The sequence below is a fragment of the Camelus dromedarius genome, chromosome 8 (assembly GCF_036321535.1).
Source record: "Camelus dromedarius isolate mCamDro1 chromosome 8, mCamDro1.pat, whole genome shotgun sequence".
Taxonomy (NCBI): domain Eukaryota; kingdom Metazoa; phylum Chordata; class Mammalia; order Artiodactyla; family Camelidae; genus Camelus; species Camelus dromedarius.
Genome location: NC_087443.1, coordinates 30,627,419 through 30,639,465, shown reverse-complemented (window position 1 = coordinate 30,639,465; position 12,047 = coordinate 30,627,419). Strand labels below are relative to the sequence as shown.

Sequence of the window (12,047 nt, the reverse complement as noted above, 5' to 3'; positions counted from 1 at the left end):
CTGGCCTCACAAATATTTCTTGAGTCCTTTCCAGTTTCCATTCATGTTGCCACAGCTCTAGTGCTGAACTTGTCCCCTGCTGCCTGATTGACTGCACGGCTGTGACTGGTCTTCTTTGAGTCTGTCATTAGGCCACCAATAAAATACAAATACAGATCTGACCCTTATATTTTCCTGCTTAAACTCTTCAGTGGCCCTCGCCTTTCATGTAAGAGGAAGCCTGAGCTCTGTGATCTGGCTTCTCATACTCTCCCTGTGCCTGCTCCTACAAGCCCCCGCCTCCAGTTCATGCCCCAGCAATACCTCACTGCTTGTGGGTTCCTGCGTGCTCTGCCCTTTCTCCCCTCTGTGTCTTTGTTCTTTCTGTCTCTCTGCCTAATTATCTTCCCCTTCATCTTTTGGCTAATCTCTATGTATCCTTTATCCTAGTATCCTTTACTTCCTGGATAGGCTGAGTGCCTTTCCTTTTCCTCCCATGCTATCAGTGCTTAGCTTAATTACTATACACAGCACCCTCTACTGTAAGTATCTGTCTGTGGGCCTTTTTAACCCCAGTAGGATGTGAGCTCCTTGAGATGCAGAAAGGCACATAGTAGATGCTCAGTAAATTCTGATTGAGTGACAAGAAAAGCAAGCTAAGCAGTTGGTTAAATCAGAGAGTGCAGCAGACACGGGCTAGGATTGAGATGGTCAACCAAATTCGGCAACAGTCTGGTAGATCCAGAGTGTGGGAGACCAGCCAAGAAAAGAAACAAGGGCTGAGGGCAGGAGAAGAGAACCAGCAGATCAGAGATTTAGGCAGAGATTCTGAGCATTAAATGGCAAGAACCCAGGTGGCTGAATCCACACAAGAGGCCAGGATAGGGAAGAGACTTGAGTGGGTAAACACAGAACCCTGGCAATGAGGCTGGAGCCTGCTGTTAAACCAAGAGACCTTTAGCGATTGTCAGCCGGGAGCCAGAGCTTGTCTCCACATGTGGGCAGGTGGGCCCTCGGGAGGAGGCAAAGAGGAGGGTGGAACCTTCCAGGCCCTTCCTGCCTTGCTCTGGGTGTAGGAAAAAGCTCCCTGGGGCTGGTGGATGTAACTTTGCTTCAAGCATCAGTTCTACTATTATTTGAACAAATGACAGAAGAACTTTTGTCATCTTATCTAAGTTAAATGGTCCCCTTTATGGTATTCGACCTTGCATAATATCCATGTTGAAGAAAAAGTTAACTTTTAAAAAATGTGAGTGCTAAGTGAGTGATTCAGTAGGTGGTTTTGCACGTGGGCTGACAGAAGTCAGTCAGCCTTACCCCGTGTCAGGCCTGGGCGTGAGCACCAGCTATCGCCTTTCCCGTGGAGGTCAGAGGCAGGGTTTTTACAACATTAATGGTAATGGGATATGTGAGCGGAGCTGCCCTGAGGAGGCTGGACCTCTGGTTAGGACTCCGAGGATGTTCTTGGGCTTTAGCCCACCCAGCCACCTGCACTAGAGCCTGGAGTGGATTTTTTTGTCTTCTTCAAACTAGAGGATAGGTGTTTTGGGAATGGGGATTGTTTACGTCTTTGCATTCTGTGAACTCCTTACTGCAGACTGCATGGTGCTGTATGTCCTGTTTGCACTCAGTAAGAATTGGTTAATGAAATTTCAGGGGGTGTGCGTGCACATGTACACGCACGTGATGCTTGTGGCCAAACATCCTGAGATGCGGCCAGGCCAAGACTAGGGTTTGATGTCGTCTCCTGAAGTCTTTGCTCAAGTAGTTGCTTTTTTCCTGCTCAAAGAGAGACTGTTTCTTAGGCCACTTGACCCATTTTATTGAAATAAATTTTCTTAATATCTTTGTTTTTTCCTCCAGGTATTTGATGAGAGGGCAGCTAACTTTGAAAACCATTCAGGAAGGCTTGGTGCCACAGCCGAGAAGGCGGCTGCTGTTGGAACTGCCAATAAATCAACGGTGGAAGGGATTCAGGCCTCCGTGAAGACGGCCCGAGAACTCACACCTCAGGTGGGTTCTGCTCCTTCGTCATCGTGTCCTTACTCACCCCATGTCAGTGTTCACCACATTCAGAAATGAAGGTTAATTACAGAACAGTTTCTATACATTTTTGAACACTTACTATAAAATATCATGAAAAAAATCACATATCTATAGTGTCTAAATAATTTTTGTATTGTTTGAATTTTTTACAGTGATCATAGATTGATTTTGAAAGTAGAAAAAACTAGTAAAGCAGTGCCCCCCCCCCCAAACCATGCATAGTTAGGGAAATACTTGGATAATCTTGTGAGGTTAGTTTGTTTTGTTTTAGAGCTTATACCTTTCCCCACGTCTCTTTGAGGGTATTTTAAAATTTTTAGTTGTGTCCATAATTTGTTTTCTTTCTTCTACTTAATTATATAACCAAGATGTGGCTAGTAGGCTGTGAAGAGTATACTGGAAGGGTGGGAACAAAAGAAAACAAATTGGACAGGAATTAACATTCTAGTTCATGGTAGATGTTATTAAAATATCAGTTCAACATTGTTTAGTGTGATGTTTGTGCATTTTTTCTTCCAATCAAATTATAGGAAATTCATTACTTTTTCTTTCATTTACTCAGCAGATTTTATTGAGTGCCTGTGATACATTAAGGACTGTCTGGGCTTCGCAAATCTGTGATCCTGGTTTTCCTGGGAGCTTGTGGGCGGAGACTAGGGGAATAAGCATGTCTCTTAATTGTTCAACTTTTGCCCATGTGGCATGTTAACAAGTTAGGTTCTCTTGAAAAATTATATTTGTGTAGCTTTTCAGAAAAAAAACTTCCATAAAACTTGAACATGTCTATATTTCTTTTAAAACTTCCATAAAACATGGAACATAAAACATAGGATTAAACTGAGATTAAGAGGCTTAAGACACCAACTATGGAAAGAGCAAGGACTTTGGAGACTTCTGGACCTGAATCCTCTGTGACATTGATTTTCCTCATGTGTGACTTTGATTTTCCTCATGTGTAAAATGGAGATAATTCCTTTCTAGTGGATTGTTCTGAGGATTAAGAACATGCTTGTACAGCCTGTAACTTATCATATACTCAATAAATGTTAGTTCCTCCCTCAAGTGCTGTAACTGACTAGCTGGGAGCTCTTGAGCAAGTCACATTTTCTGCATCTTGGTTTTTGCAGCTGTGAAGTGGAGAAATTACTGTCCTGTCTCTCTTGCAGGGTTGTTGTGAGGATTCAGTAAGATAATGGATTGAAAGCACTCTGAACTGTGGACAGTTATTTTTAATAAATATTTATAAATCTGTTTTAAGTAATTTTTAGTGTTTTGCTTAATTGGTGCTTTTTAAGATGGAATAATTAACATCAAGGGCTTACGCCTGTTTTGTGTATGTTCAGAAGTATTAAGCAAACACTTATTTACTTTGTCACTTTATTACCTTCTTAAAATCAAGCTGTGACTGTAAAACCTTTTGCAAGGCCCATGTTGGGGAGCTATTCAGGAGACCAAACTGGAGTTCAGTCTGAAAAGAGACTTGTAGATTTTTGGCCTCACAGCGCCACCTGTAGGTAGAGGGGGGAAGCTCTGCCGAAGGCTTATATCTGAGCGGGAAGGTGCTCTGGTTTAAAGGTCGTTTGTTTTGTCATTGCCAGGTCGTCTCAGCCGCTCGCATCTTACTTAGGAATCCTGGAAATCAAGCTGCTTATGAACATTTCGAAACTATGAAGAACCAGTGGATCGATAATGTTGAAAAAATGACAGGTAGAGTTGTGTGCAGAGTTCTTACTGTCTAACCCATGAGGGTCAGGTTCTCAGAAACTCAAGCAGGACCGGTTATGTTACTCAGCTGCAGTTGGATAAAGGGACGGTCATGTGCTCAACAGTGCACTTGGCCCTGATTAGGGCCGCTCGGCAGCGGCTTCTCATTCAAGCCTTGCAACTTTGTCTGAAGAGAGACTCTTTGAGTCGCTTTTATTTTAATGCCGCCCCCCCTCCCCCATGTGTTGTTTATTGTTCCAGCTCCTATCTTCTCTTTGAATAGTGTCTTTTCTCTGTCTGAGCTGGAGTTTGGTTTCAGAGGCGGAGAGGCGGTGTTTGTGGATACAGTAGGTGGCCCTGTCATTTTCAGTGGGTTCATGTTTCAAGGAACCACAATAGCTACCATTTAATACAACTTGTCTCAGAGTTTCCTCCAACTTATCAGCTACGTAGTTTTAAAAAAAGGAGAAACCAACTCCCGACAAACTTGTGTCTGTGCAGTTGAAGTGGCACCTCTGAATCTTCTTCGCTCTCCGTGGAGGGAGGGATGGGAGAGGAAGAGATGAGGGATGGAGGCTTTTCGGCTTCCCTGCATAACCAGTGGGGACAGGGGTCCCTAGCAGCCAGACATGAAAGTGGAGCTCCTGAGGTGTCTGAAGAGAGGTAACAGAAACAAGGAACAGGCAGATAGGGTTATTGGAATCCTCCGATTGCCTCATCTTGGGCACTGCAAGCTGCCAACAAGCAACAGATGGCTGGGAAGTGAGACGGGAAGGGAGAAAATATTACTAACAGATAATGTGGTGCTGATGCGGTGAAGGTTTCAGATGTAATCCTTGTTTCCTCCTGATGTCGCTGCATTTCTGGTTGTCTGTAGTAGATACATGAAGGCCAGTGACCACGGTTGGTATAAATGCTGTGAGTCTGTTTGGCTTCCTGGACCACATCCTCAAATTTTTTTATCATGGTAATCATCTGGAAGCTTTTGATTATAAAAGAAGGGCTTTGAGTGAAGGGAAGAATTATGGGTGTTGTACATTCACATGAAAAACTTGAGTGGACAATGGGGTTTTAGAGTCTCTGTTCTTCTAAAATAGAAACTAAATTCCATCTCTCTTCTCTGGACAGGGCTGGTGGACGAAGCCATTGATACCAAATCTCTGTTGGATGCTTCCGAAGAAGCAATTAAAAAAGACCTGGACAAGTGTAAAGTAGCCATGGCCAACATTCAGCCTCAGATGCTGGTCGCTGGGGCAACCAGCATTGCTCGTCGGGCCAACCGGATCCTGCTGGTGGCTAAGAGGGAGGTGGAGAACTCTGAGGACCCCAAGTTCCGTGAGGCTGTGAAAGCTGCTTCTGATGAATTGAGCAAAACCATCTCCCCAATGGTGATGGATGCAAAGGCTGTGGCAGGAAACATTTCTGACCCTGGTAAGCAACGCATGGTGTGGTTCACCTCGGTTGAGAGGTTAGTTCAGGAAGCTGACAGCATGGGGAGAGGAGATGCACCCCACAGCCACCGAGTACAAAGTCTGGGAGCAAAAACTACAGATACTTAATTCGAGAATGCTAGGTTACTCCTTTTCTGTCCAAAATATATTGGACAGAATACTTTCTGCAATATTGACAGGATTATTGTAGATTCGTTTCTCTGGACCAACTTCTCTGTGCTTTTTTAATGTTGTCTGACTAAATAGCTCCTGGTCCTGTTTAGTCAGTATTTTGGAAATTTTTCAAAAGATGCTTGATAACCAGTTTATACCAGCCATTTAGCTTATGTAACTGGCCTAACTTCTGCTTTTCTTAAAATGCTTTTTCTGTGGACAACATCCTCTATGTCTGTCAAATCTGGGAGGCTTAAGTTGACCTGTGAATCCCCTAGATGATTATCTTGGTCATGCACCAGAGAATCTGGGTTTTCTTTGGCTGAATTTGGATCATGTTTTCATGTTACTACTAAAGATGTTGCCACTCCTTTCTGGTTAGAAACATCGGAATTCCTTCTTGCTGTGAGCATCCAAGGTTTCTAGCCTCGTCTGTGAGTAGAATCCACTCAGTGTGAGAGAGTGGGAAGGAAGGGCTGCCCTCTTCTTCCTCAGCCCAGGCAGAATCTTTCTAGTTTTCTCAGCTTGCCATCACTAAGTACATGTTGAGTTTCCTAATCGGCGTTTCTAATAGTTTGAGTAGATGGCTGAATTCTAGGTGACCGGATAGACAGTAGCAGCAGCTCAGCATAGGGGTTAATATGCTGAATGCCCAGTGGAGCAGAGGAGTAGGGAGAAAGGTGAGAAGTACTCCAGGGAAGGTGCGCCCCATCTGAAACTGACATCTCCGCTGTTCTGAGTGGGGCCGGCTTATCTCTTGACTGCTTTATCATAAAAGAGGTGATGGACACCACCTGAGCCCAGAGTGTTCCTGCCCAGGAACGTCCCAAGGACCTGTTAGTTGTACAGGCAAGAAGGCACCCTGGGCAGGGAATTGCTTTGTGGTGCTTCTGACTCTTCGCAGGCCTCAGGGTGTCTGCCTCGCGTTTACCTCCCTTCCGCTTCAGTCACTGCCTGTGCTGCTTGCTGGCAGCTTCACATCCAGCTTTTGTTACTGGAAACCAGTTCTTCTGCTGGACAGACAGTGCTCCAGGGCGCTGACCTGCCCCACTGAAAGTGAGTGCGTCTGTGTTTAGGCCTGCAAAAGAGCTTCCTGGACTCAGGATACCGGATCCTGGGAGCTGTGGCCAAGGTCAGAGAAGCCTTCCAACCTCAGGAGCCTGACTTCCCGCCTCCTCCGCCAGATCTTGAACACCTCCGAGTAAGTAAATTCAGACATGGGGAGAATTGAGCAGCAGGGTTTTGGGACTGTGGCAAGAGAGAAATAGACTGTTTGGAGCCTCAGTCACTAGGTGGCTTTAACTTTTACTTGAACCTTCATCAGAGGCACAACTTGACTTTCATTCCTGAATCCAGTGGAGTCCTAGCCCAGTGCTTATGCATGGGGTGTACTGGGTAAGTGGGGGTCTGTGCTGTTGGCCTGCTGTAACGGGGGCGCCTGGAGCAGAGGAGCTGGCTTTGGTGCATGTGGATGTGATGAGTGATGAGTTGGGGAGGAGAGGGAAGGAAACCTGCACAGCCTGTGATGAGCATTTGTGTCCCCAGTTGACGACAGCAAAACTGAGGTGTTTAGACTCTTGTGTATGTTCCTTCCTTCATCTGACTTTTTTTTTTTAGTAACACAATACAGTCCTCTTTTTAAAAAAGTTTATTTTTCCCCAGCTAATTATAATTTAAAATCTTTTGATGCCCCACAAAATACTATAAATTGTTTCTTCCATAGGTAAATGGTCTAGGAGGAAAGCCGGGCACCAGCTGGCAGATACAGGCCCTAGAACCCGAAATACTGATTATCTGTGGACACTGACTCCAGCAGTACTGGGAGTAGTTTGACCTTGGGAATAGCTTATTGAGGCAATAATTTGACTGATTAACTTTCCCATATTTAATGCCCCAAGTTCAACTTTCCCATATTTAAGTCTCTAAGCTGGTTGAGGACAGAATTGGGTCATTGTGCCCATAGTTAATGAATGGTGCTTCCCTAGCCTTCAACGCTTCTCTTTGATTTGATTCTTTCCGGCTGGGCTGTTTTGGTGGGTTAGGGCCAGGAAGAGGGCTATTCAAGGGAATGGATTTTTATTGATCAATAGAGTCGTGACATTTGGAATCAAGATCTTGGAGGGCATTTGGTCTGGCTACTCCTCGTTGACAGATGAGGGGCTTGAGGGCAGAAGTTACAAGCCTGTGCAGCTGCCCCTCAGCAGAGTCAGGGCTTGAACTTAGATCTTCTTTGAGAATCCTTGGTCTGGTAGTGCTGTACTTGCCTCCCTGGGATGTGTCCAAAACAGTAGCTGCTAACTTTTTGTGGAGAAAAAGGGAAGAAAATATGCTTCTGTTGAGATTGAAGCAGGTGGTCCTTGTGCTCAGTGTGGGTGGTCTTAAATGGAGTGAATGTGGGTGGCTTTTCTGGGGATGCTTTTTAAAGGAACGGAAAGAATTCTAGTGGGGAGCAGTTCTTAGGGCTTTACTTATGACCTGGCGATTCTTTCTTAGCTGACAGATGAGCTTGCTCCTCCCAAACCACCTCTGCCTGAGGGTGAGGTCCCTCCGCCCCGGCCCCCACCACCAGAGGAGAAGGATGAAGAGTTCCCTGAGCAGAAAGCCGGAGAGGTGATTAACCAGCCAATGATGATGGCTGCCAGGCAGCTGCACGATGAAGCTCGCAAATGGTCCAGCAAGGTAAGTAATGGAGCTCTTCTTGTTGAGAGAGGACGAAGACCATGCACACAGCCTAGGAAAAGTCTCTTTAGAAAGTCACCCTCTCTCTGCTTTGGTTTCTGTTGCCAATAGCAAAACCCTCGTCTTCCTGTGGCTTAGTGAGATGTTTCTGGTGCTTGATGGTTTCTCCTGGCAGCTGAGAGCTAGGATCCCTGTGGTTTGAGATGAAGGTTCCTTTCCTCTGTCCTCTAGAGTGTCCGCTGCCCTGACACTGGACATTTGGGGTCTTTTAGAAATTGCTTTTCTTTCCTGGGTTGCTTAATGTCTTTAGTTGCTCTCTTGCTAATTATCCACACTCCAGACATGGCACTGTCTTCTTCAGGCTCTGCTGTAGCTACATGAAATGGTTGCATTTTCCTTCTATTTCTTCACAGAAGCAGGTAGATTGGTGTCTTAGAAGCCACGTGCTTTTTCCTTTTCTCAGAATCATCTTACCCCTCAACTCAAGACAGCTCTAGGCCAACTCCAACTGAACAAACCGGAAGTGTAAATATTGACATGGTCGGTGAAAATGTAGATGCTGCAGCGGTCATGCCCGGTGGATAACTTTTGTCTATTTTGCTCTAAATGATGAAAAATGAGTGGTAGCTTTTCTAGATAAGAGCTAAATGTTCTCATTAACCCCGCAGTGGGATGTAGCTCCACTCCATCCAGGGGTCCATCCCTACATCTTTATTCCCAACACCCATTTGCCTTTGTTCTTTTCACACCCTCAGCTGTCTCAGGCTCTTGTAGTGAATGTCGTTCCCCGAGGGACTCCTGCACATGCAGCTGATCTTGGGTTTTTTCAGGCTGGGAATTTCACCTTGGTTTTTTACCTCTGTATTTTTCTGAACTGTTAGCTGTGAGCCCAGGTTCCAAGAAGGAATGGTGACCTTGATGGTTCTGGGCCTGACTTGGAGAATTACTTATACTTACGTCTCTCCATCTGGGACATGCACACCCCTGGGACCATTAGTGGAGTCCCAGTGCATGTGGAAAGTGGGGTGGGGGTGACAATGAGAGTTTTATTCAATGGTTTTTAAGAAAATGTAAATTCCATTACAATAAGCCCAGATACATTATGCAGTGGAACACAAAATACACTTGAATTGTAAAGATAAACAACTTGAGTTTGGGGTGAATGAGAACCCTGTTTTGCAACAGGAGAGATTTAAGTTGTACCCAAAGAACAGCTTTCTGAGTTGATACTCGCAATAAATGCAGTGTGACTGTGGTGTCTCTGAAGACTTTACAGAGAGCTGGCCTGAAATGTGGCTTTTCCCTAAGATGGAGCTGGATGAGGTGTCTTCTCGAGGCTCCTTGTAGCTGGGTGATTGTAGGGTACTTGATAAGTTCTCTTCACTCACCATTGTATTTTTCTTGTCTCTCTTGGTTTGATATCTGCTACCTACGATGTGTCATTTTTAATTCTGAGACTTTTAACTCTTGGAGAAAATAACCTGCGTCTGGCAGCTGCAGAGCTGACTCAAGACACTTCCTGTGTCCAGGAAGATGTAGAGCAGTGTCCATGTGAGCCAGCAGGGTGTTCACTTTGTCCTGTTCAAACTTGTGTGGCTGCATTTACTCTTTCCCTCTGGATTCGTTTGGCTACTACAGTTTGGTTGTTTGGCTTCTCAAAAATGTTCTGACATGAGAATTACTCTTGGCAAATTTAACTTTGGTAGTAAGTGTATAAAAAAGGAATGCCACTTGCTTTCTTTGTATAAATATTTCTCTGGAAACCCTCTGCTACTGGAGTAAGTCTCCTTCCCTTACTCGCTGTGAATGGGCTGGTGCTGGAGGCTGAGAATTCCCTTCTCTGTGGGGCGCAGTTCATCTGAGAATGGATACTCCTGGAGAGTATCCATTCTCTCCCATCCTAGGCGAGCTTTGGTTACTAAACCAGCTGAAGCTCAGTTTCCCAAGTCCTACTGTGCTCATGCTAACACTGTCCCTGTTTCTCATCCTTCCTACCATCGACAAAGCCGGGTAACCCAGCCGCTAAGGTGGGTATAAGTGTTGTAGCTGAGGCAGATGCGGCTGATGCTGTTGGGTTCCCTGTCCCCCCTGACATGGAAGACGATTACGAACCTGAGCTGCTGTTAATGCCATCCAATCAGCCGGTCAACCAGCCCATTCTGGCCGCGGCTCAGTCATTGCATCGGGAAGCTACCAAGTGGTCTAGTAAGGTACTGACTAGCACCCCCGGTTGGGGCTGCTCCATATGCATCCGGCCATGTGCAGCCTTGACACATTGCATCACTCATGATCTGTGCGGGTACTGTGAGTCTGAGCCGGGCGGGCATCTGTCTGTCTGCACCTTGTTGTTAGGACTGGCTTCACAAGTTTGGTAGGTCTGCTAATGCCAGATTAATTGAATTGCATTTATATTTGGGGGCTAGGGAGAGGTAGGATCACTGTTCGAAAGGATTCCTTTCCTTACTGACCAACATTGGAACCTTAAACCCCTTGGGAAGCCGTGGATGCGTCTGTCAGACTCTCAGGTCAGGAATCGTTGTAGACCATTAAGAGGTCATCTGGCCTGATCTTTGGGCTTTGCCTGCCCCCCTGCTGACTTCTCACTGATGGCTCAGGCAGTTGATCAGGGTGAGAAGCAGCTTTACGTGGCAGGGTCTCTGGGGAGGACTGCTTGCTGTCCTGCACTTGGCTGTGTGGCAGATGCTGGCCTTAAGGGGAACCCCCAGGGAAGGGGGCCTCACTGCTTGTCCAGGGGTTTCAGTGGGAGAGGGGGTGGGAGTTGGGGACAGAGAGCGCTCAAGGCTGCAGGACAGGGACCAACAGAACTTTGGTCTTGGGGCGTGGGGGATGGGGGTGATCACTTTTTTCCTCTTGAAGGTGGCATGTTGCAAGAAGAAAGGGTTTGAAGAGTGATGGGTAATAAGTAACACTGGCACTACACCATCTTCTAACCAAGGTCCTGAAATTCTGGAATGATCCCAGGTCTGCACTGGAAGAGGGGTCCCAGACAGCCTTGTCTAACATGCTCCTCTTCTCATGCCTCCTTCCCATACCTGTGTTCTCTCTGGCCTCAAGTACTGCCTGAGATGTTACACGCCTTCCAGCGTAAATGATCAGCCACTTCGTGGTGACTGTGGAGGTCTCTAACAGAGCACCCTGCAGTGGCATGGTTTGTGAATGCCTCACTGCATTATACATAAATTGAAAAGCATGAGGGGAAAAATGAGTAGGGCCTGGCCTTTTAGGTAGTTTTGAACATTGCATTTGTTATTTTTGGTTGTTACCAGACAAAAGATGAGCCTTTTGAAAGCATAAAGTAAATTACTTGTACATTTCTTTATTATCACCCATGAGGGTTTTAATGAGCCAAAATGCCAAATCTAAGATAAACTGCTATTAGTTGGAGTGGGAGTTCCATTTACAGCTTGACTCAAGATTTGTATTTTTCCAGTGCCTCTCCCAGCATCTCTTAGCTGAAAGTTTCTTCGTTAATTGAAGCCACTTAGCTAAGGGACTGAAGAATTGATTCTTGGCATTTTTAAATGTAAAAAATTAAAATAACATGTTCCCTTAGGGTGACGGACAAACAAGAGGCAGTAGGGGGAAGGCAGGAGCAGTCTAGGTCAGGAAATTTTTTTTTTCCACCAAGGCTAATAATAGTTACTTGGTTTATATTTTAGTTCAGCGACAATCCTTGGCTGCTACTTGTAACAAGGATAAGGATGAAGAGGATGATTTCAGCATCTGGAAAGGCTCATCTGTATTTTTCCCCTCAGGCGAGCTCTACTGCTTTCACCCCACAGAAAGGAAAATGCCTGTTTAACCAACTTCTTGGCCCCATCCCCGTTTTATTGAAATGATTAACCTGGAGATGCTGAAGTGCTTGTTTAATGCTGTGCCTGGGGCACACACGTTGTCCTGTCAGATTAATATCCAAGTCTTCCTTTTATGGGTCAGGTGATCTCTCTCTCTCCTCCTCCCCTCACCCCTACCCTTTCCCCTCCCTCTCCCAGTGCTGGGGCGAGTGTCCTGGCT

At 45.7% G+C, this 12,047-nt stretch overlaps 1 protein-coding gene across 2 annotated transcripts in view; it reads left to right on the top strand.

Annotated features, from left to right (window-relative positions):
• VCL (vinculin) overlaps nt 1–12,047 on the top strand; it is a 91,416-nt gene that overhangs the window by 74,374 nt on the left and 4,995 nt on the right. The window contains exons 14-19 of one of the 2 annotated variants that reach the window (XM_031461073.2): nt 1,843–1,992; nt 3,624–3,732; nt 4,858–5,160; nt 6,410–6,534; nt 7,827–8,012; nt 10,019–10,222. In XM_031461073.2, coding sequence (XP_031316933.2) covers nt 1,843–1,992; nt 3,624–3,732; nt 4,858–5,160; nt 6,410–6,534; nt 7,827–8,012; nt 10,019–10,222 — 1,077 coding nt within the window. The remainder of the gene's footprint in view (nt 1–1,842; nt 1,993–3,623; nt 3,733–4,857; nt 5,161–6,409; nt 6,535–7,826; nt 8,013–10,018; nt 10,223–12,047) is intronic. The other variant, XM_031461076.2, reaches the window with a different exon arrangement.